Raw genomic sequence first — 22624 nt, forward strand, 5'->3', positions numbered from 1 at the left:
AAAAAACATAGCCTAGAGTGAAACACATCACATTGTTAACTGGGATTATTCCTATGTAGTGAGGTTATAGAGATTTTTTAAAGTCCTCTCAGTTTCTTAAGTTTTGATAAAAGTAATACAGGTGTATTTTAATCATTTAACTTCTTCAAAAGGGAAGTTGTGGCCCTTCAGAAAGGTGTGCCATGTGTCATTTCTTTGTTGTCCTGACTGGAGCTCAATTCTCCAGACTGAATACTGAAGCCTCTTCTAGTCTTCGTCCATGAGCAATTATTATCCACCATGAAATTGACTGGCTGTGTGTTGAACTACAGGTTGGGAATTGAGGCAGCCTTGGTGGATTTCTGTTATTTGTTTGGACAATAATCCTTTTTAAGTTCTCTACCTCTCTCAAACACTCATACTTTCTTTGCTGGCATAGCCACTTAAAATTTCAGACTATTTTTCAAAACCAAATAATCTGACAAGCAAACATTTCTTGGCACTTAGGAGAGAAAAAGAGGTTCAGGTTAAAGTGTTTGTTTGACCACTTTGTTTTCTTCCGTGGCATAAAAATACTTTAAAAACCTGCTGAATTATTGGAATGCTTGAGATAAATTCTGTTATGTCTTTGTCACTTAAATCTGTTTTCTGTTAAGATATTCATTATGATACAGAATGTAATAATAGCAAAAATAAATCACAAGACCAAATATTTTGATGCAGTATTGAAAGATTTTCTTGTATCTTGTTCCATTGTCAGGAAACATATGTATCAACTAACACCTTAATACCAGCCTTCATATTGTTATTTGAATAAATGCATATACTATTACTTCTGTATAAATAGAAAATTTTTGAAAGAATAAATTATAACCCTTTCATGATGTAGTTGATGTTTTCTTTCTGCCTTCCTTCCTACTCTTCTTCCATTTAGTCAAAATTTATTATGTGTCGACTGTGTGTGAGGTAGGCATTAGGCATTGTGCTAGAGAGCGAGAAGAAGGCAGGGTCCCTGCCTAGAGACTGAGTCTGAGTGTAGTAACATGCCTTAGGTGGCAGCTGATCCCTGTGGAGGTGGGACAAGATTCATGCAACACAATCAAGAATAGTATTTCTAGGTTAAAAGGAATTAACATTTTAAAAAATTTAAATATTTTTATTTTAAGTTCTGGGGTACGTGTGCAGTAATGCGCAGGTTTGTTGCATAGGTAAGTGTGTGCCATGATGTCTTGCCGCACCTATCACCCATCACCTAGGTATTAAGCACAGCATGCATTAGCTGTTTTTCCCTAACAGTCTCCCTTCCCCCACCCAGAATCAACATTTTAATGGTTTTTTAACACTGCCAAATTGTTTCTTAAAAGGACTGTATCGAGTTACAAAGTCACCAGCAATGAATGAAAGTAGCTGATGCCCCACATCCTCACCAGAGTGAGTTTCATCACTAAGACAAAGCAAAACAGCCGGAAGCAGTGACTCATGCCTGTAATCTCCACACTTTGGGAGGCCAACGAGGGCGGATCACTTGAGCTCAGGAGTTTGAGACCATCCTGGGCATCAGACCTCATGTCTACAACGGAAAAAAGACATTTAGCCAAGCGTGTTGGTGTGTACCTGCAGTTCTAGCTCCTTGGGAGGCTGAGGTGTTAGAATGGCTTCAGCCCGGGAGGTTGAGGCTGTAGTGAGCTAAGCCATGATCGTCCCGCTGCACTCCAGCCTGGATGTCAGAGTGAGACCCTGTCTCAAAAAAAAAGAAAAAAGGCAAAAACTTGATATTTTAATAGGCTTAAATTTTAGCCTCATTATTTTATTGTATTTGGCGTTTCTTTTTATTATTAGTGATGTTTAACATTTTCCCATGTTTTTACTATCTTTTGTGAAAATATTTTATTCACTTTAAGTCTTGGCATTGTTGTTTACTTGCTACTCCTTTTGAAAACCACCTTACTGAAGTGAAATTCACCTAATGTAAATTAACCATTTAAAATGATCAATTCAGTGGCATTTAAGTACATTCACAATGTTGTGCAACCAACCCCTACATTTAGTTTCAGAACATTGTCATCCTCCTCCAAGGTACCCACTGAGCAGTTTCTATTTACCCCTTTCCTTGTCCCCTGGCAACCATCAACTACTTTCCTTTTTTATGCGTTTGTGAACTAGCTATTTCATATAGTGGAATCGTACCATATGTGACATTTTGTGCCTGGCTTCTTTCACTTAGCATAATGTTTTGGAGGTTCATCCATATTGTAGCATGTATAAGTACTTCATTCTTTTTTATGGCTGAATAATATTCCATTTCATGTATATACCACAATTTTTTTATCCATTCACCTGTCTATGGGAATTTGGGCTCTTTCCACCTTTTGGCTATTATGAATAATGCTGCTATGATCATGCACACACATGTACTTATTCAAGTACCTATTTTCACTTCCTTTAGAAGTAGACCTAGAAGTCGTATTGTGGGATCATATGGTAATTCCATTTTAACTTTCTGAGGAATTGCTAAACCATTTTCTACAGAGGCTGCACCATTTTACGTTGCCACCCACAATGTACAGAGTTCCCATTTCTCCACATCTTTGTCAATACTCGTGTCTTTTGTGTGTGTGTTTTTTAGTGATAGCCCTCGTAGTGGGTGTGAACTGGTGCTTCACTGTGGTTTTGATTTGCATTTCCGTAATCACTAATGATGTTGAGTACTGTTACTATTTGTATATAAGTGAGAAAATGAAGGATAAAGAAAGCCTTGCTCTTGAAGTTATTTTCAAATTAGTTAAGTATCCTTTGAAGAAAGGAAATGTTTACTTAAAATTAAATGAAGTGTCTACTATTCCAAATAGGAGGACTGTTAAGCCATTATCTGTTTAAATATTTCATTGTTTTCATAACAGAGATACTTGTAAAGCCTTCAGGTTTATTTTTAACTTGAGCTTGTTTTCCATTTCTCCATCACCTGGTTGGATTAGGGATCCAATCTAATTTACGTCTTTTAAACAATAGCACTCAAGGTGAACTTCTGGTCCCTGAAGTTTACCGATCAGTATTACCTCAGAACTTAGAGATGTAAATCCTCAGGTCCTTCCCAAATCTACTGAGTCGGAAACTGAGAGGGTGACCCCAACAGTCTGTGCTTTCATAAGCCTTTCAGTTGAGTCAGATCAGATGCACGCATAGGTTTCAGAACCGCTACTGTAAACCAACATTCTCAGATTGATTCTATGATAAACAGCTCTTGTGGGAGGTGTAATCCACAATGTTGGTCTCATTAGCACCAACTTTTTTTTAGCTTAAGTAGTCAGACAATATGAACAATTAACTTGGAATCATGTTATAACCTCCTATTTAAGGAAGCATAAAGCATACAGTTTTACCTAGAAATTGCTATTCGGTTTACAAATCATGTAAAAAAGAGGAAAGTATTTTTCAAAAGCGACTTTTGATCTTTGGCCAAATACTGAAGTAATTTAAGAGGCACATACCCATGATGTATATTTTTCCTGTTATTTGTAATTTTTCAATTTTTTGGCCCTGCTTTTCATGAGCTATGTTTCCTTTTATTCGTAACTAGACTTTATTTTTTACTTCTTCAGAGCCAACATTGTGAAGGTTTTTAGTGTGAAGGGCTATGCGGCAGAGCTTGCAACCACCACTGCCCTATAGTACAAATGTTGACTGGAGAGATGTGTGTGTGTGACCCTAACACATGCTTATTTGGAGAGGAGTGTTTATTTTTTTCTCTGCCCAGGCTATTCAAATGGAAAAAGTATACCTACTTTGCAGAGTTTTATGTATGTACATTTATGTATATTAGAGCATGTGTGGTACATGATAAACATTCAGTAAGTGTTTTATATTATTAGTATAATTGCTGTATGTAAAATTTGACCTTTAACATAGATTTTTTTTTTTTTTTTTTTTTTGTGATGGAGTCTCACTCTGTCACCCAGGCTGGAGTACAATGGCGCAACCTCGGCTCACTGCAAGCTCCATCTCCCGGGTTCACGCCATTCTCCCACCTCAGTCTCCCAAGTAGCTGGGACTACGAGCGCCCCCCACCACTCCCGGCTAATTTTTTGTATTTTTAGTAGAGACAGGGTTTCACCATTCATAGGATGGTCTCGATCTCCTGACCTTGTGATCCACCCGCCTCGGCCTCCCAAAGTGCTGGGATTACAGGTGTAAGCCACCGTGCCTGGCCTAACATAGAATATTGTAAGCATTGAAGCTTTTGCAGATACTATATCTGGATCCCAAAACCCAACAGCATGAGCCATGTGCTTTTTCAAAGGCAAATCACCCACAAATACTGTCTTTCAAGAGTGTATTCATGAAGTAACTGTAGGATTAAGTGTTAGGTGGCAGAAGGGAAATTCTATGATAGGGCCTCCTAAAGTCCTCCTGTTTACAGCCTCTAGGTTAGGATGAGGGAATGGTTAGGAATGGTTAGTAAGTGAATGTCAAAAGAAGAATCAGAAGGTTTGAGGAAAGGTTTTTTAGGGTAGGGGGCATTGAATATAGACTGAAGGAGAAAAAATTAACCATATGAGAAGAGATAAATATCAGATAATGAGAGATGGAATGAGACTGCAGAGTAGAGAGGAGCGGCTGGGGTAAGGGCAGGAGACTGGCAGGCTAGCCTGGAGGGGGGGATGCGAGACATGTAGAGAGGAGTGGGGTGTGTGGGTCTCGGGGAGCAGACCTGGGAGACAACACAGTTGTGTTCAGATATTTGAAAGTCTGTCATGTGGAGGAGGTGTCAAACTAATTCTCGTTGGTACCAGGCGACAAAACTCATGCCAGCTGTAGGAGGACCAGACCTAGGACCAACAGAGGGGAGAATTGTCTGAGGACCCAAGCAGGTGCAGACATAACATGAACTAATCTGAAGAAATGGTCTTGGTTAGGCTACCTCGTTATGTTTCCTGCCAGCTCTGTAGCACTGGGTGAATCATTTAAATCTTGGAGCAGCAGTCTCCTTCCTAACCCATTGCACCACGCTAGGGGCCTTCCTGGCCAAGTCCTAGGGTGACAAATTAGTTATCTGCTTGGCTGTCCTCACCTTGGCTCCCCAGGGCAAGCACCAAGTCCTTTCCTTGTTATATCCCCCCACTGCACACAGACAGGATCTAAAACACAGGATTTTGTGACACGTTTTATGTTTCACGTAAAACACAAAATTCTGGATGTGTCACATACAGAATTAAATCTGTAAAAAATAGGAATAGGGGCTGGGCGCAGTGGCTCACGTCTGTAATCTCAGCACTTTGGGAGGCCGAGGCGGGTGGATTACCTGAGGTCAGGAGTTTGAGACCCGCCTGGCCAACATGGTGAAACCCTGTCTCTACTAAAAATACAAAAATTAGCTGGGCATGGTGGCACGCACCTGTAGTCCCAGCTACACAGGAGGCTGAGCAGGAGAATCGCTTGAACCTGGGAGGCGGAGGTTGCAATGAGCCGAGATTGTGTCACTGCACTCTAGCCTGGGCGACAGAACGAGACTCCGTCTCAAAATAATAATAATAATAATAATAGGCATGGTGCGGTGGCTCACACCTGTAATCCCAGCACTTTGGGATGCCAAGGTGGGTGGATCACCTGAGGTCAGGAGTTCGAGACCAGCCTGACCAACATGGAGAAACCCCATCTCTACTAAAAATACAAAAAAAATTAGCTGGGCGTGGTAGCGCATACCTGTAATCCTAGCTACTCGGGAGGCTGAGGCAGAAGAATCACTTGAACCTGGGAGGCAGAGGTTGCGGTGAGCCAAGATCGTGCCATTGCACTCCAGCCTGGGCAACAAGAGCGAAACTCCGTCTCAATAAATAAATACATAAAAATAAAAAAAAAAGAGACCAGAAATACCCATTTTGAAGGGTTGTTGTTAGGGCTAAATGAGATAACATATGAAACAACCTTGCATAATTCTTGGAACATAATAGACAACTAATAAAATTAGTTTCTTTCCTTTCTGAAAAAATTAGTATGTCACAAAATGATCTTCAAAATATTGAGTAACTGTTCTAATAAACAGTAATATAAGTTGCCAGACACCCAAAAGGGCTCATGGCAGGAAGAATGGGGGAGTGAGGCTAGATTGGAGCCTCCAGATGTTGCCCAGTCTATTTTTTTTTCTTTAGGTAAAAATGATCTTAGGAAGAGATGATTCTCCCCATTGTGACCTGTTCTTTTGTTTTGTTTTTGAGACAGAGTCTCGCTGTGTCGCCCAGGCTGGAGTGCAGTGGCACAATCTTGGCTCACTACAACCTCCACCTCCCAGGTTCAAGAGTTTTCCTGCCTCAGCCTCCCGAGTAGCTGGGATTACAGATGCCCACCACCACACCTGGCTAATTTTTGTAATTTTAGTAGCGATGGGTTTTCACCATGTTGACCAGGCTGGTCTTGAAGTCCTGACCTTAAGTGATCTGCCTGTCTCGGCATCTCGGCATCCCAAAATGCTGGGATTACAGGTATTAGCCACCGCACCTGGCCCATTGTGACCTATTCTGATATCTAATGTTTGTTTTCTAGAAATTCTATCTAATATGACTTCTCTCTCTCTCTCTCTCTCTCTCTCACGAAGTCTCGCTCTTGTCCCCAGGCTGGAGTGCAATGGCCCGATCTTGACTCACTGCAACCTCCACCTCCCGGGTTCAAGCGATTCTCCTGCCTAAGCCTCCTAAGTAGCTGGGATTATAGGCATGTGCCACCACGCCCGGCTAATTTTTGTATTTTTAGTAGAGACGGGGTCTCACCAAGTTGGCCTCGAACTCCTGACCTCAGGTGATCCACCCACCTTGGCCTCCCAAAGTGCTGGGATTACAGGCGTGATCCACCGTGCCTGGCCCTCCAATATGACTTCTTTCTAATCATTTAAGCTAATTTCCCCACACACAGGGAAGGAATCTCATTATTATCTTCCGAAGTGGTTTGTATAATTTTTCTTGAAAGCCATTTTTTTTCTTGTTGCCTCCATCCACTGTTTTCTACCATTCTCCTTTGTTTGTTTCTTTGTGTTGCTAGTTTCCCTATCTAGTGATAGATAGAAGTTGTTGGCCAGGCGCAGTGGCTCATGCCTGTAATCCTAGCACTTTGGGAGGCTGAGGGAGGTGGATTGCCTGAGGTCAGGAGTTTGAGACCGGTCAGGAGTTTGAGACCAGTCAGGCCAACATGGTGAAACCCCGTCTCTACTAAAAATACAAAAAAATTAGCCAGGCGTGGTGGCAGGCGCCTGCAATCCCAGCTACTCGAGAGGCTGAGGCAGGGGAATTGCTTGAACCAGGGAGGTGGAGGTTGCAGTGAGCCGAGATCGCGCCACTGCACTGTGGCCTGGGTGATAGAGCGAGACTCAGTCTCAAAAAAAAAAAAAAAGTTATTTCGAGGGAACTAATTGACATGATTATAAATGAAGATTCTTTTAGGACTGTGGAAAGATTTCTAGTGCTTTATCCTTGCTTTAAAATTCAAGTTGTGAAACACATCTTTACTTCCTCCCTGTTCTCTTAGAGCAATTCAGTGATGTTTCTGTGAGCAGATTCTGTAGTAATCATAACCAGTTGACAGGATTGGCTCTGCTTTGTGTTAGCTAAACAATGAGAACAGCAGATGCTACAAAGTAAAAATAACTGTTAAGACTTTTAATGTGTGTGCTAAACTGTACATTTGGGAGGCTCTGAATTGTGGCAAGAGTTTTAGTAACCTGAAATGTTTTTTTCAAGTGCGTATTCATTTAGTGCAGTTAGTACAAACTCAGGTTTTTTTGGAGTTGTGCTTGTACTCACCATCATGTAATTGTGAAGTGAACAAATACATCACTGTGTGGCATCTCATGTCATACGACATGTATTTGAGTTGACAATAAATGTTAAATGACTGTGAAAGAATGATATAATGCCAGCAAGGAGAGGAAATACCATGCAGAGTTAAATTTTGCATATAAACGTTGGCAAAGTGCTGCAGTAAATTACCGTTTTCTTCATAATATGAAATTCCTTTGCATGGTGCAAAGGAAGACCTTTTTAAGCAAAGAGTAATGTCTGGAATTCAGCATTAAGACTCTAGTTAATTTCAGGATTTTGTTGTTGTTGTTGTTGCTTGTTGTTGCTCCTTTGCAGGGAACCAACCAAAAACAAACTCCATCCATTTTTACTGACTTAACATCAAAGAAAGCTTGAATGTGTAAGAAATTCCTTGTGCACAACAAGAGGAAGAAATTTAAAAGTTAATTAACATTTCCGTTCACTGTATTTGTTTTAATTTATATTTTTTGTAATTTTGGAATACATCTGTTAGTTCTTTTTGCTTTGTGTTACCTCTTAGTACGTCATAGTAATATTTTCTTTTTATCAGGATAGCACCATAACTGGGTACTTAATTTGTTTGGAACCTGAGAATGTTGTTCTATTTATATTTTATAATTTGCATAAGAATTCAATCCTAAAACTTTAATATTTACAAATATCTATGTAATGGTTTTACTATTGATAGAGTGCAGAGAAGGTATATATATTTATCCATATATAGAAAATAAAGTATTAAATTGATATTTGAAGGAACTCTGCAGAGAAATTTTTGTATTAAAAATTTTAAGAATGGAATCTTCTGAATTTTTCAGAGTTCACAATTACATGTATACCTATAGATGTAATTGTAGTCTTAGAACAGTGACAATTAAATGCTTATCTGCTAACCAGTTAGTGGAACAAACTGGATTATTTCCAAATGTAATCAAGTTACTATTAACTTGTAATCATAGCACATGCTCTCAAGCTTTTGTAACTTCTTATTCTTAAAGTAATAAATATATTCCTGTCATACTCACGCTTAAGCACATTGAATTGGTGCCTGGGTAATACTGGTCTAATATTTCTCTTTTGTCACTTAAACTTACCGTTCTCGTGTTTTCTTCTTCTTCATTTCTTTAGGATGCATGTGCCTTTTAGACAGCATTGATAATGGAGTTAGTGAAAGAGAATCATCAAACAGTGATACAGAGGGTGACCTGGCACCGGAGCTCTATCTAGTTGCTTTATTGAGGTAGTCAAAGAGACCATGTATGCAGACAAGGAGGTGTCCTAGGATGTAGGAATTTTTGATATGGTATCTCACTCTTTGTCAAAAGAAAAATCAATTTTCTGGGGCAGTTTTTGATAGAAGACAGAATTTGAGCACAATTCTAAGAATAAAATGTTTTGCATTTGAACTCAGATTGAGTTCAGATGCACTCCATGTTTACAAAGTAAATATGGCCAGTTTCCATATTTGGGCACATCGCTTAACATGTTTGAGATTCATTTTACTCATCTAACATATATTGAAGCTTACCATTTCTCGGCTGTTATACTGTTTAGTTCTCATCTAAACTTAATCTTTCCTCCTACCCCCTTAAAAAATACATTAGGAAGCTAGGGCTTTTAAGGCTAATAACTTGCTCTAGGTTGTATAGTGAGTAAGTGGCAGAATAAAGATTTGAGCCCAGATCTCTTTGATGCCAAATTTCAAGCTCTTAACTTCTAAGCCGGTGGTTCCTGCACTTTAGTGTGGAGCAGAATTACCTGGAAAGCATACATTGCTGGGACTTAGAGTTTCTGATTCTACAATAGGGCTCAAGAATTTGTATTATTTCTATTATTATTTTTTAATCATTTTAGTTTTTTTTAGAGACAGGGTCTTGCTCTGTTGCCTAGGCTGGAATTCAGTGGTGCAATCATGGCTCACTGCAGCCTTGAACTCCTGGGCTCAGGTGATGCTCCCATCTTGGCTTCCCAGAGTGCGGAGATTACAGGCATGAGCCAAGATGCCTGGCTAATTTTTTATTTTTTTAGAGACAGGGTCTCACTGTGTCGCCCAGGCTGGTCTTGAACTCCCGGTCTCAGCCATCCTCCTGCCTCAGCCTCCCAAAGTGTTGGAATTACAGGCGTGAGCCACGGTGCCCAACCAGAATTTGTATTTGTAACAAGGTCCCAGATGTTGATGCTGCTGTTTCTGGGAACTATATTCTAAGAACCACAGTTCTATGCTGTGCTGCCTGACTTGATTCCTCTGAGGGATAAATGAGAGAATTCACATGTGCTTGTGTTAATAATCACTGACATTTATTGACTACTTATAACGTCCTGGATGCTCTTCCAAGTTAATTCCTTTTTATCCTGAGTTTATTTTAGGAGCTAGTTAAATTGCAGGGAGAGTACGTGAGGGTATTCTCACTACTTCAAAGAGAAGGAAACTGAGGTAGGAAGAGGTGCCCAGTAAGTGGTCTCACAGTGAGTCAGTGGTAGAGCAGGTTACCCTCATTATTGCTTCTGTCTGCTGAGCTGGTTTGGAAGGCCAGTGTCTTCTTTGGGGCCATCTCCAGAAGGAGAGATTTCGTGCTATAGGAAGGTTGAGAGAAAAGTAGACCCTTCCTTTCATCTATTGGTGTTTTTTGTCCTTGGAGAACTATTGCAGAGCAGGCCTGGAAAAAAAGAATTTTCCTCCTTTTTATATCATTCTTGAGCATTCTGAAGGGTGGATGATGTACTTTGTTATTCTGATGAATGATATGATTCTGAAAATGACCTATATTTCAGTTGAACTGTGAGATCTTTGATAGTCATTAGCATGAATAAAAGGGATTCCAGGAGATTTTGTATGTAAGAACCATGCTAGTGGTGCCAGTGCATTAAATTAGAAAATGTGTTGACTGATGGTGGCCACACTCCAGCAAGGCATCTGTGGGGTTCTGCCCATGGCCGCTCCAGTAGCCAAGGAAAATCTCAAAAGCAAAATGCAAGAGAGTGAGAAAAAAAAAATCTATTGTAATTAAGTCTGAAACCTGTACTCTGCTTAGGAAACTGTGGTTTCTTCATTAGTTTTAAAGAGAAAAATCCTGCAGAGAAAGCGTCTTAAAGAAAAAAATGGTCTTAAGAGACAGTATAAAGCAATTTCAGAAGGTGAGATCACATTGATATATGAATGAATACTTGATGTATTTGGTTCAGTTAAAAATTTTGTTGAGTGACTGTTATGTACAAGATACTTATAAAAAAATTTGTCCTTCCTCTCAAGGAGAACTTATAGTAGCCTTCACAGTTGAATGTTTAGTTAATTTATAAACGAGCATCCAGTCTGAAATTAGTGTAACCTGATGTGGATCTTGTCTCCATGCTACTGATAGGATTTTCATGATACCAGTATTTGAATCTTGGGACACATTTTTCTTTTTAATGGGGTATCTGTTTCACTGCAGAGCTAGAGCTAGATCCCAAGCTTCCTCACTCTCAGCTTGGCATTCTCCCTGATTTAGGATGCCTTTATTTATTTAGTGTATAGATTTATCTCCAAATATTAAGCAGTGAACTTTCAAAAGGGTATTACGACTTGTCCTACTTTTTTTGATATATACATCTGTATTTTATCCTTGGTTTTTTGTTTTCTTTAAGATTTTAAATGCAACCTAGACACTTGTGGTTAGGGTGCTGAATTTTGACATATGCGGTTTGACAGAAAGAATCACTGGTGTGTCAATTCTGGTTTGTTGTAGGTTAACGAAGCCCTTGTCATTTGCTGATTGTGTTGGGGATGAGCTGCCGTGGGGATGGGAAGCAGGGTTTGACCCTCAGATTGGTGTCTACTACATCGATCACATCAACAGTAAGTTTTCCTTTTTGGTAAAAGCAAACATATCAGAAAAGTAATCCCCCAAAACCTACAGTCACACAAAAGAATAAACATGTTACAAAGTGAATTTCCAAAACGCCATTTTCTTAGTGACTAATATTTAACTGAAGTGCCTGTCTTGGTATTTGGGGCATGTACATAGAGTTGTCCTTATGGGGGTGGAGAGGGAGAAAGGGTGTCTGGCCCGTGTGCCTGCCTGCCTGCCTGCCTGCTGGGGAATGAGGATTCTCCTTCAGCACAGGTCTGGTAACCTGTGGGGATCAGAGCTGCTGGGCTCCTCTTTCCATGGCCACTGCACCTTCTGACAGGTTCTTCCTTTCCTTGTGTTTGCCACAGAAAGACTTGGGCGTTGGCACAGTGTGGTTTGTAGGCTGGGACTGGGGAGGGGTTGGCCCGCATCAGTGGCTCTGGAAGACATAGCGTAGCTGGGAAAGGTCCTAAACCTCTTCCTTTTTTCTGTTTCCTGATTTCTTTGTCATTGGAAGGGAAAAACCTCTCATTTTAACAGCTTTTAAATCTGTCACATCTCTGACATGGTCAGTCTAGGGCAGAGGATTACTGTGGCCGTGAATGACTTTCAAAAACACATACTTTGAAATTTTTTTTTATATTTTTGTGTATGTTTGTGTGTGTGTGTTTATATGAATATCTAGCGCTCTATCTACTCCTTTAAAAATTTATTCAGATGGTAGCATACAATACTCATTCATTTTGCTTATTCACTTAAAATAATTATTTTATTTTTATAAGTTTTGGGGAATACATAATGAATTTATTCCTCATTGTCTTATTTCTTTTAGATCTATTCTTATATTTAAAATTTGTATATGCAGTACTCTGTAGTATCTTTAGGAACAGTATCACTGTAGCAAAGTGTTTCATTTGATACTCACTCATTAGTGATGGCTTGCAGCTGCCCTTGTGTAGGTAGATGATGTATTTCTCAAGAGGCCAAAAAAGCCTGTATTATTAGCTGTGAGGCACCATCTTCCAGGCGGGTGAGGTGGAAGGGCAGAAAGGAGCGTAAGCACTCTGAAGTCCGGTGAGCACATATGGTTAGTGATCTGTTTCAGTAGAACACCTGTCATACACAGCTTGGGAACCAGCTTTCATGTATACTGTACATTATTAGTTCAACACAAATACAAATAATAGTTTCTACAAGTTGTTACCTCAGCCTCTTTTATATGACCAGAAGAAATGTGACTTTTTTGTAGAGCTATTATTTATCTCTCCCTGAAAGTTTCTAAAAGTCCTATGAAGAATCAATGATTGTGTTTTTAAGTTAGCTTTTAATTTTGTTTTCTAATAAATGTTTATTGATATACTGTATTAGTATATACCAGGTTTTATTGTGTATCAGTCACTGACAACCAAATGTCATCTGTAAGGGTGAAATGAACTGAATTTTGATAAAATTCAGTTCATTTTAAGCACTGTGTCTCACCCTTATGTCATTGCAAATAAACAAGTCAGTGAAATACCTGAAATGTATTAACTATTTAACTCTCACTTTTATGCTTATTTTAGATGAATAATTGTGTAGCTTTCTTTCCTTAAAGTAGTATTTGGGAAACCAGAAACCAACCTCGCCATCCTGGGTCAACAAAAATAAGCTCTCTTGGTACCAAAATGAGAAAAGGAATCCTCTTAGCCTCCTTCTCAACACCTACAAACTCTTTGGTATCTAAACCCACCTTCAGGGCTTCCTCCTCTTTCTCAGTGAAGGAGGCATTCCTCTGGACACCTCCACCCCTACAGATACCTCTTAATAACTTTTCTATTTCATCATTCTCTCCTGTTTGGTATCTTTACTAGTTATTTCCTGATTTTAAAATGTTCTCCCACCATTTCTATTAATAAATGATTCTTTTGTCTTAATGTATAAACACTGGAAACTCTCAAAACAAAACCAAAACTGCAAAAGAAATACAAACAGATGGCATTAAACTCCCTTTCCTCACCCTCTCAAAACCATCCTTCAACCAGAATCCCTTGCCAACTGTAGTTGCCTCCTCTTCCCTTCACAGCCAGACTTGCTGAAAGCTATAGTCTGCAAGAACTCCACTTCCTCCATTGTTCTCCACTATCTCACAGAACCTGTTCTTGCTGAGGGCACCCGAGACCCCACGATGTAGTTTGGATATTTGTCCCATCTAAATCTCATGCTGAAATGTAATCTCCAGTGTTGGAGGTAGGGCCTGATGGGAGGTGATTGGATCATGGGAGTGGATTTCTCATGGTTTAGCGCCATCCCCTTGGTGCTGTCTTTGCTGTAGTGAGTTCTCACAAGATCTGGCTGTTTGAAGGTGTGAAGCATCTTCCGCTTACTCTCTTGCTTCCTCTTTCACCACATAATGTGGTGCTCCCGCTTTGCCTTCCGCCAAGAGTAAAAGTTCCCTGAGGCCTCCCCAGGAGCCCAGCAGACGCTGGGGCCGTGCTTGTATATCCTGCAGAACCATGAGTCAATTAAACCTCTTTTCTTCATAAATTACTCAGTCTCAGGTATTCCTTTATAACAAGGCAAGAAGGGTCTAATACACCCCACAAACTATCAAATCCAAACAACACTGTAGTCTTGTCTCTGTGACTTGCCACTGTGAGTTATCCCTCCTGCTCTTTACTCTTTGGATTTTGTGACATACTGTTCACATACCTGACCACACCTGCCCAGCTTTCTTTTGCCTCTTTCTTCTTCACCGGGACCTGCTGTCAGGATTTCTATAATAGTCTTTAGTCTTCTGCTGTTTGCATGCTGCAGATCTCCTTGGGTGGTAACTTCAGTTACTTCCTTCAGACTGCTGGCTGCCACATCTGTCTAAGTCTTTCTCAGAGTCCAGGATGCATGTGTTCTATTCCTTGCTAGAAGGCTCTTCCTAGTCTGCTTGCATGGGCCTCTCCTTTTTCATCTCCTGCCCTGCCTGGCACTGGAGGCCTTTAGGAGGACCCTGTGCCTCCTCAGCTGGCTGCCTTTCTTTGCATCTGTAGAGTCTAGCCTGAGCACTCTCTGCACAGCCCCTAGGCCCTCCCTTTGTCTGAAGGCCACATCCTTCTAGGGGCAGTCTGCTTAGGTGCCACTGCTTCCCACAGGCCTTCTCTGATACCCACCCCTCCACCTCACAGGTCCCTGTCCCATTCTGGTCGAGTGCCCCATCCAGATATTTCCAGAGGACCAGGTGCATAGGGATTTTTTTAAAAAGCATTTTCATATTGCATTTATATTATTTTTTGTATGTTTTCCTCACTAAATTGTGAGCTTCTTGAGGGCAATGACTGCATCTTTTATGTTTTCATCGCTGGGCAACTAGTATAACGATAAACTCTTAAAATGTTAAAAAGAAGAGCTTTATTGCTTAACTCAGCAACCAAAAGCTTTCTGTTATTTAAAGGAATTAAAGTACACTTCAAGTATAAATTGTGTGTCAAAAAAAGCCATTTTGAATATTTTAAAACTTCACTATTAGAATATAAAATTTTAAGTCTGCTATTTTGCTGTAATGGTAATGGTATTCTGGTGATCTGTTGTACCCAAATGACCAACAGCAAACAGTTCACCCACTGAAAACGATCTGGTCCATTGTCTCATTAATCTTCAAGACATTCCTGTGAAGTAGTTTAGGAAGCAAATGGTATTATCTTCTCAAACAGCTGTTCCACACATATGTTGTGTTCTGACATCGTATAGTTTCAGCATCATTTTCTCATTATTTAAATAAAAAATGAAATAAGGAATGTTGGCTGTTTAACACTATTTCTAAGAAACACTATTGAATATTTAGAAGTAAAAGATTTGACCTTGACTGTGAAAGTTATTTTAGGCCATCAGTGTTGTATGATCATATTCACCTTCCAGTGGGTATATGTGGAGTGGGGGTGTAGATATCAGTGAGGGATGTTTGCAGCTAACTAGAAGGTAAATAAGGAGGTATGGTTTATAAGGTTTTGATATTATTAATACAACCAGAAGTAAATCACTTTTTGGTAGAGTCAGAGTTGTACTGTAATTTTTTTTCTTTTAGTAATCAAGGTTTCATTTACATACACAAAAATGCACTGATTTTAAGCGTGTATTTTGGGTGGACTTTGACGTATGTATAGTCCTTTGTAACTTGCCCCCGCATCAAGGTACAAACTTCGTCCGTCACCCTAGTAAGTTCTGTCCTGCCCCTTTCCAGTCAGCCCTCCCTACTGCGGCAGACATTGTTCTGATTTCTATCACCATAGCTTAGTTTTGTCTGTTCTGGAACTTCATATAAAAGGATTGTGTTCAGTTTTGGGAATAGATCTTTCAGCGTGTTTTGCAGTTTGCACCTGTAGTCCCACCTACTTGGGAGGCTGTTTGCACCTGTGGTCACACCTACTTGGGAGGCTGAGGTGGGCAGATTGCTGGAGCCTAGGAGTTCAAGGCTGCAATGTGCTATGATCACACCGCTGCACTCCAGCCTGGTTGACAGAGTGAGACCCTGTCTCAAGAACAAACAAACGGAAAGTAACGGTATATAGGAGAAAAGTAGAAAATATAGATAAGTGAAAAGAAGAAAAATTATCTATGTTCATACAACCCAGAGTTAACTAAGTATTCTAAATCTTCTGACATGTATCCTTCCAGACTTTTTCATATTGATACACACATGCACATATACACAGTTTCTTAAAATTTATTTTTGTTTTCATTTTTTGGGGGTAGAGATGGCATCTCTCTGTGTTGCCCAGACTGGTCTTAAATCTGACTTCAAGGAATCCCCCCACCTCACACACAGCTTTAAATGTATTTTACATCGCAAATGGGATTATATTATATATACTGTTTTATAAACTTTTTCATTTAGTGTATAATTTTCACCAAAAAATTTTTTGCACCATGATATCAATTCTTTTGATAATAGAACTTCACATTTCTGTCAGATGATTTTCATAGAATATAGTCAAGATTCTTTGAAGCTGAGCATGGTGGCTCTTGTTTGTAGTCCCAGCTACTCAGGAGGGTGAGGTGGGAAGATCGCTAGAGCCTAAGAGCTCAAGGCCAGTCTTGGTAACATATAAGACCTCGTCTCTTTACAAAAAAAAAAAAAAAAATCCTTTTGTGCTCTTGCATAAAACCCTTCTGTGGCACATTACTGCTTTCAAAATGAGTTTCATGTTCATTTACTGTACATTCAGGAGATCATAGGCTAGTCCTTCTTGGGGTATTGGTAAAGAAATGAGATTGTGTAGTGAAATAAGGAAAGGACCACCACCATGCCAGGAGAACATGGGGAAACATGAAGAAGCAGCCTTTCCATTCTAAAGAGTGTAGCCACGGCTACTTGGAGAAAGTGCTTCAAGCTGAAACCAAAGAGATGACTGAGTTAACCAGGCTGGAGAAAAAGATGGTGGGGAAGAAGGAGGACCACAAGTAGATTCAAAGGTCTCAAGAAGCAGGACTTGAGGAAAGACATGCAGGAAATTCAGTGCAGCTGAAGGCTGGTGTGACTGGGGTAACCGGGGGTTTTGACTGGGGCAGGGAACGGGCCAGGTTCTTTTGTAGGGAATCTTTCAAAGCCATCTTTAATTACTGCCTGTTCCACGGAACTGTACTCTTTTCAGCCAGAAGAAACGCATTTGTCTCTAAACTGCCATGGTACTAGCCATTCTCATACACTAGCCATGCACATAGCCATTCTCCGCTCGAGGCACTAATTGTGTTCTACATACATCTATGTCACTATTTCTTCTACATTTTGTAAGTTTCTTGGAAGGAGGGATCATGCCCGATTATCTTATTTTTCCAAACCCTGTAGTAGATGGCCAATAATTGTCTGTAGAAATTAACGAACAAATAATAAATAAATATAGCAGATACTTTATAAAAAGGAAGATAAGGAAAGTTACTTATATTCATTTGATTTATTCTTCCTAAGCACAGTAGGAAGAATAGAAATATGCATTATAGACAAAAAAATCTTCTTTGAAGAATCTAATGTTATCTTCCATGATAAGCTCTTGTAATTCACATGTGTTCTCTACCTATAAAGTTTCACATCTATAAAACTGATGGAATGTGAATTCCCTTGAGGTACAGGGCATTTTGACAGTATTATATATTGCTTCTTTAATATAGTAGAAAACAGCAAATTATATTATAATGCCATGAGCTCCCAAGGCCACTGGGTCTTAATAAAAAATACCACATTTGTATAATATACTTGAGTATTTACATTTAAAAATAATCTTCACAAATCTATTCTGCAAATACAACGATGGAGATGAAGCACCATCCTGCTTTATGAAGCCTTCTTCTAAGGTGCCTTTGGGAACCCTCTTTTGTAGTTCATATTTGAATTGTGCAGTATTTCAGAAATGAGAATGCTTCCCACTGACTCTCTTGTAATATGCGGTGTTTAAACCAGTCTACTGGAGTGTTTTTCCTGACCTATCCAAGACAAATGCTGATAGTTTATTATCATCATCATTATTGCCCTTTATTCATTTAAGTGTCAGTCAGTGTTTCTTGGCATTTTAGCCAGTGACAAGTATTTTATTGAAATATACCGTGTCCCCAAGATGGAGGGAAATATGATTGGCTGAAACCTCAAAAGATTGAGAGAGAACTGAGAGTACATATCTTATAATTATTATAACTTAAGAACATTTCAGATTTTTAACATACATTTTTAATTTTTATTCTCTTTATTTCATTAGTTTATTAATTATATATCTCATTGTCACAAATTGTCCCAAAACTTAGTGGTTTAAAATAATATTTATTATCTCATGGTTTCTGTGGGCCATGAATCTAGGCAGGACTTAGCTGGATCCTCTGGCTCAAGGTCTCTGTGGTAGTTTGCAATCAAGGTGTCAGCCAGGCTGCAGTCATCTCAAGGCTGACTGGAGAAAGATTTGCTTCCAAGCCACTCGTACGGTTGTTGGCAGGATTCACTTCCTTGTTGGCTGCTGGCCACAGGCCTCCCTCATTCCATGCCACGTGGGCCTCTCCACAGGACAGCTCACAATGGGGCAGCTTGCTTTGTTAGAGCCAAAAAGCCAAGAAGAATCAGGGAGAGAGAGAGTGAGCAGGACAACAGCACAGTCTTTTGTAACCTAATCTCAGAAGTAATATCTTGTCACTTATTCTATGTTCTGTTCATTAGAAGCAAGCCCTCAGATCTAGCGCATACTCAAGAGGCATAAATTACTAGGAGATGAGGATTATTGGGAGTCATCTACAGTTCTGAAAACTTTTGAAGACCATACATTTATGTTCGTTAGAGGATGAGTTCTGTACTTTGAGGCAGGTTGCACTCACATATATAAATATTGGAAATAGATACAGGTATTAAATATTAGGATAATCAGAGACCTGAGTTATAATGAATATTTAAACCTGAGAAGTTTGGACTCTTATTGACTGATCTCCGCCCATCTCCCACATTCTCCAGATGGCTGGGCTGCCTTGTGGTGGTGATGTCCTTGAAGATTCTTGGCTGGAGGGTCTGTCCATCCTGTACATCTCTTGTTTAGACATCAGCTCTAGCATACAGTTTGTTTTTTTTTTTTTTCACAGTTAGGTGAGATATACATCTTCTGCATATTTAAATATTTACATCTTTAAAATTAGTGTTTAAAATACTACTTTAGAGAAAGCTCAACTTTAGCCAGTGAGTGTGAGGCAAGAGCTCTAGGTCTAAAGCAGTGGTTGCACTGTGCCCGTCTGACTCAGGCCATTTTGTTGATCACCCAGGGCTTCTCTTGGCCTCAAAAGGACCCAGACTTCACAGCCTGAATCACTTTAGTTTAGAGTCATCCCTTATCCCTAGAGGCCAGGTTAAACACCCACAGAACCAGTCTGGTCTCTAGAAATTCCTGTGGGCCAAGTCAGATGCCCTCTGACTTATTAACGAACAAATAATAAATAAATATAGCAGATTGTTCTCTAGGTTTTGACTTGCTGTAGCTCTTGGGGCCAACCAGAAATACTTCATTGGGCTGCATTAAGATTGAGATTACCAGGCAAAGCTTTTTGAAGACAGTATGTGCCCCTGGGCATTCCAGAAAATTGATAGTGTTTCTATTCTAATCTATCAGGAACAGGTTCTTACGTTCATATAGTGGCCAGCCCCATGGCCCATCTTGTTTTGATTATACCCAGGATTTAATTTATAGAGGTCACTGAATGATGATGGGAAGAGGTCAGTGCCATTGAAAGAAGTTTTATTATAGTTCTCAAGGGAAGGGGGCATACTACACCATTCTGGGCCACATAGTGGGGAAGCGCTTGGGTTGGTTGGAAGGCAGAAGGAGCAGAGGAGAAATCATGGCCCAGAGCCTGTATTGTGATTTCCTGGGGAAGGAATGAGTGAGGCAGGGTAGGCAAATCTGAACAAGTTTAGGATTGGCTAGATTGAATAATTTCGGCAGACTCTGGGTTATGGGAATGGTCTCTAGTTGTCCAGTATCTTCTCTGGGGGGTGATGTAGGGCTGGGGAAATATTGGTTTGGAGTCTGAGTTAGATAAAAGAGGAGGTTAGGGATATGGGCTTTGGACTGTTGGTTTACATATGAAGGATGGGCTCATGGGAGTCATTTGGTATCCCTAAGAATTAAATTAGCCCTGGGAGGGGCAGTTTCTTCCCAGACAGCAAGACCCCCAAGACATCAAAGCATCATAAAATATATAAAATTTTTAAAAATGATCAATACACCATCCACTGACAGATGGAAAGTGCAACATTATGTGTCATACTAAGAAACTTTGAGAAGCAATATTTTCTTGATTGTTTTTCAGTCTCATCTGCTGATCTGCCCCTGACATCTTGTATAAATACATATGTGGTGGAGTGTGCAAATTCCACTAAAGGAAGAGGGAGCAGAGTGGATATAATTTTATAATTTATTAAGTTACAAGTCTCTTTTTTCCCCGGTGTTGCTGCCATGTGCACAGATTGAGGGGAAGTGTTGAGCATATGTATATATAATTCATTTGTTACAGCTGACTCTATCCCATTTTCATCAGCTGGTTCAAGCCAGGGTCGGTTAACATGGGTGCAGAGTGATCTGTGGAGCCTTAGTTCTAGACACAGATGCTCTCTGGAGTCAAGGCTGGGGAAAGGAATGTGACTTTATAATTTCTTTGCTTTTGCAATCTGAGTATCAGAGACAGTGTTATAGCTTACTAGCATTAAAGGCTTTTTATATTTTGCAGTATCTCATTTAATCTTCCAAACAGCCCCCTGAATTAGCTCCATTTTATTAAGGAGGAAATTGAACCCTGGAAAGGTTTAAGAACCTGCTCAAGGTCACACAATTTGTAAATGACACACCTGAATTTGAACCCAGTTAGACTGAATACAGGGTTTATGATCTTGACTACTGGGATATTATATCTCAGTTCTTTTTCCAGTATTCATATTCTTAAAACTTCCTCAGGACTCAAAATAATTCATTTGCTTTTTTTTTTTTTTAAACTTTCATTACGACCTGAGTCTCAGTATTCTCAATGTACATTCCAATATGGAATCATTTTAATCATTCAGGTATTAGGTGGAAGGAAGAGTTATCCCTCCTTTTCCTGTTTAGTTTTTCACAATGCGGGTACCTCAGCCCTTCTGAGGTACCCGCATTATCACCCAGGTGGTAGTGCTACCATATCGTTTTGTTTTTTTCTTCTTCCTCCTGCACCTCTGTACCTCCTCATCCCCTTCTAGTAATAAGTGCTGAGGTTCTTATTGGAACACTTTCCTTTTATGTGTTCCATAGTCCTTCTGTATCCACTCCTTTCATTTCCAGTGTGGCCTGGGCTGACTAACGTACACTCTCTACACCCCTAAGAAAGGGGTTGTGGAACTCTGAGTGGGCTGTGGAAGTATTTTCAGGTATGATATGACATCAAGGGCTTAAAATCTAAGAGTACTGTTACTAATGGTGCACAAAAATGATTTTACTGAGTCAGTTAGGCTGTGCCTTAATCTAATTTTGTTTTACAATAACCAGAGCTGCTTATTTATTCAGTTCTCTAGTAGAATCTTAGAAAACAATTGCTAGAACTAGCCGTTACGTTTCTCTATTAATGACAGGTTTATTTTCCTTTTTTATTTTCAAGAGTGATTCTTCCTCTCGTTTCTCCCCTGCCTTGCCCATACACACAGTGTTACTAGGAGCCGTCACAGGAGGGTGTGAGTAGTACAGTCCAAGACCAAACTTCTTCAGTTTCCATTTGGTAGATTATACAAGGGTATGCTGGGTTGAGTTCTCTCAGAAGCAAGCCCTAAGCCAAGAATTTAAGTGAAAGTGGTTTATGAAGGAAATCCCAGGATAAACCAGTAAGGAAATGAGGAAAGAAAGAAAGTGGAGGGAAAAAAACAACTGAAGGTTTTATTTCTGCAAAGTCTCTGACTCCACATGATTGTGGTGGCTCTAAAGTACAATTTCTACCTCAGAGTTTGCCCTACCTGGGAGTTCTTTCTGTCTTCTTCACTAGTCAGTCACTGGCTGCAGGTGAGTTAGCGAAGTGCTCTAGAGCAGTCAGACATCCATCAACAACAAACAGCAGGCTGTGGCAGAAAGACCCGAGAATACCAGGATAGGACACCAACAGTGTCCGCTACAAAGGCTACATCGGAAAATATTCGTCCATATTTCAGCCTCTTTTTACAATCGAGAGACGTGAGAGTAAGAGAGGTAAAATACTTCTCTTAGAGTCTCACATCTGGCTAGGTGGATATGGAACCCACACAGCCTTACTCCCTAACCAGTGCTCTTTTCAACAGCTGGTAGTGGCAAAGGATTTTATTGCTGTTCTATTATACCTCATTTCTCTTTATCAGTCATCATCAGTCATTCATTTGAACCTTGTAAAGCATATTTTAATAATAAACTGTAAATCAGCTTTATTATTATATACAAATACGTAAATTGTATCTATTTTCACTATACAATTCATGAGTTTTGACAAGTGTATACCATGTAACTATCACAATAATCAAGATAGGGAACATTTCCATCC

The 22624-nt window shown here is 39.8% G+C and overlaps 1 protein-coding gene across 2 annotated transcripts in view; it reads left to right on the forward strand.

Moving 5' to 3' along the window:
• The window catches only part of WWC2 (WW and C2 domain containing 2), a 215091-nt gene that overhangs the window by 82652 nt on the left and 109815 nt on the right, over nt 1–22624 (forward strand). Inside the window, exon 2 of one of the 2 annotated variants that reach the window (XM_034959460.3) lies at nt 11507–11616. The exons of the other annotated variant lie outside the window; for it this stretch is intronic. Coding sequence (XP_034815351.3) covers nt 11507–11616 — 110 coding nt within the window. The remainder of the gene's footprint in view (nt 1–11506; nt 11617–22624) is intronic. 2 annotated transcript variants of the gene reach the window in all.

The sequence above is a fragment of the Pan paniscus genome, chromosome 3 (genome assembly GCF_029289425.2).
Source record: "Pan paniscus chromosome 3, NHGRI_mPanPan1-v2.0_pri, whole genome shotgun sequence".
NCBI classification, from domain to species: domain Eukaryota; kingdom Metazoa; phylum Chordata; class Mammalia; order Primates; family Hominidae; genus Pan; species Pan paniscus.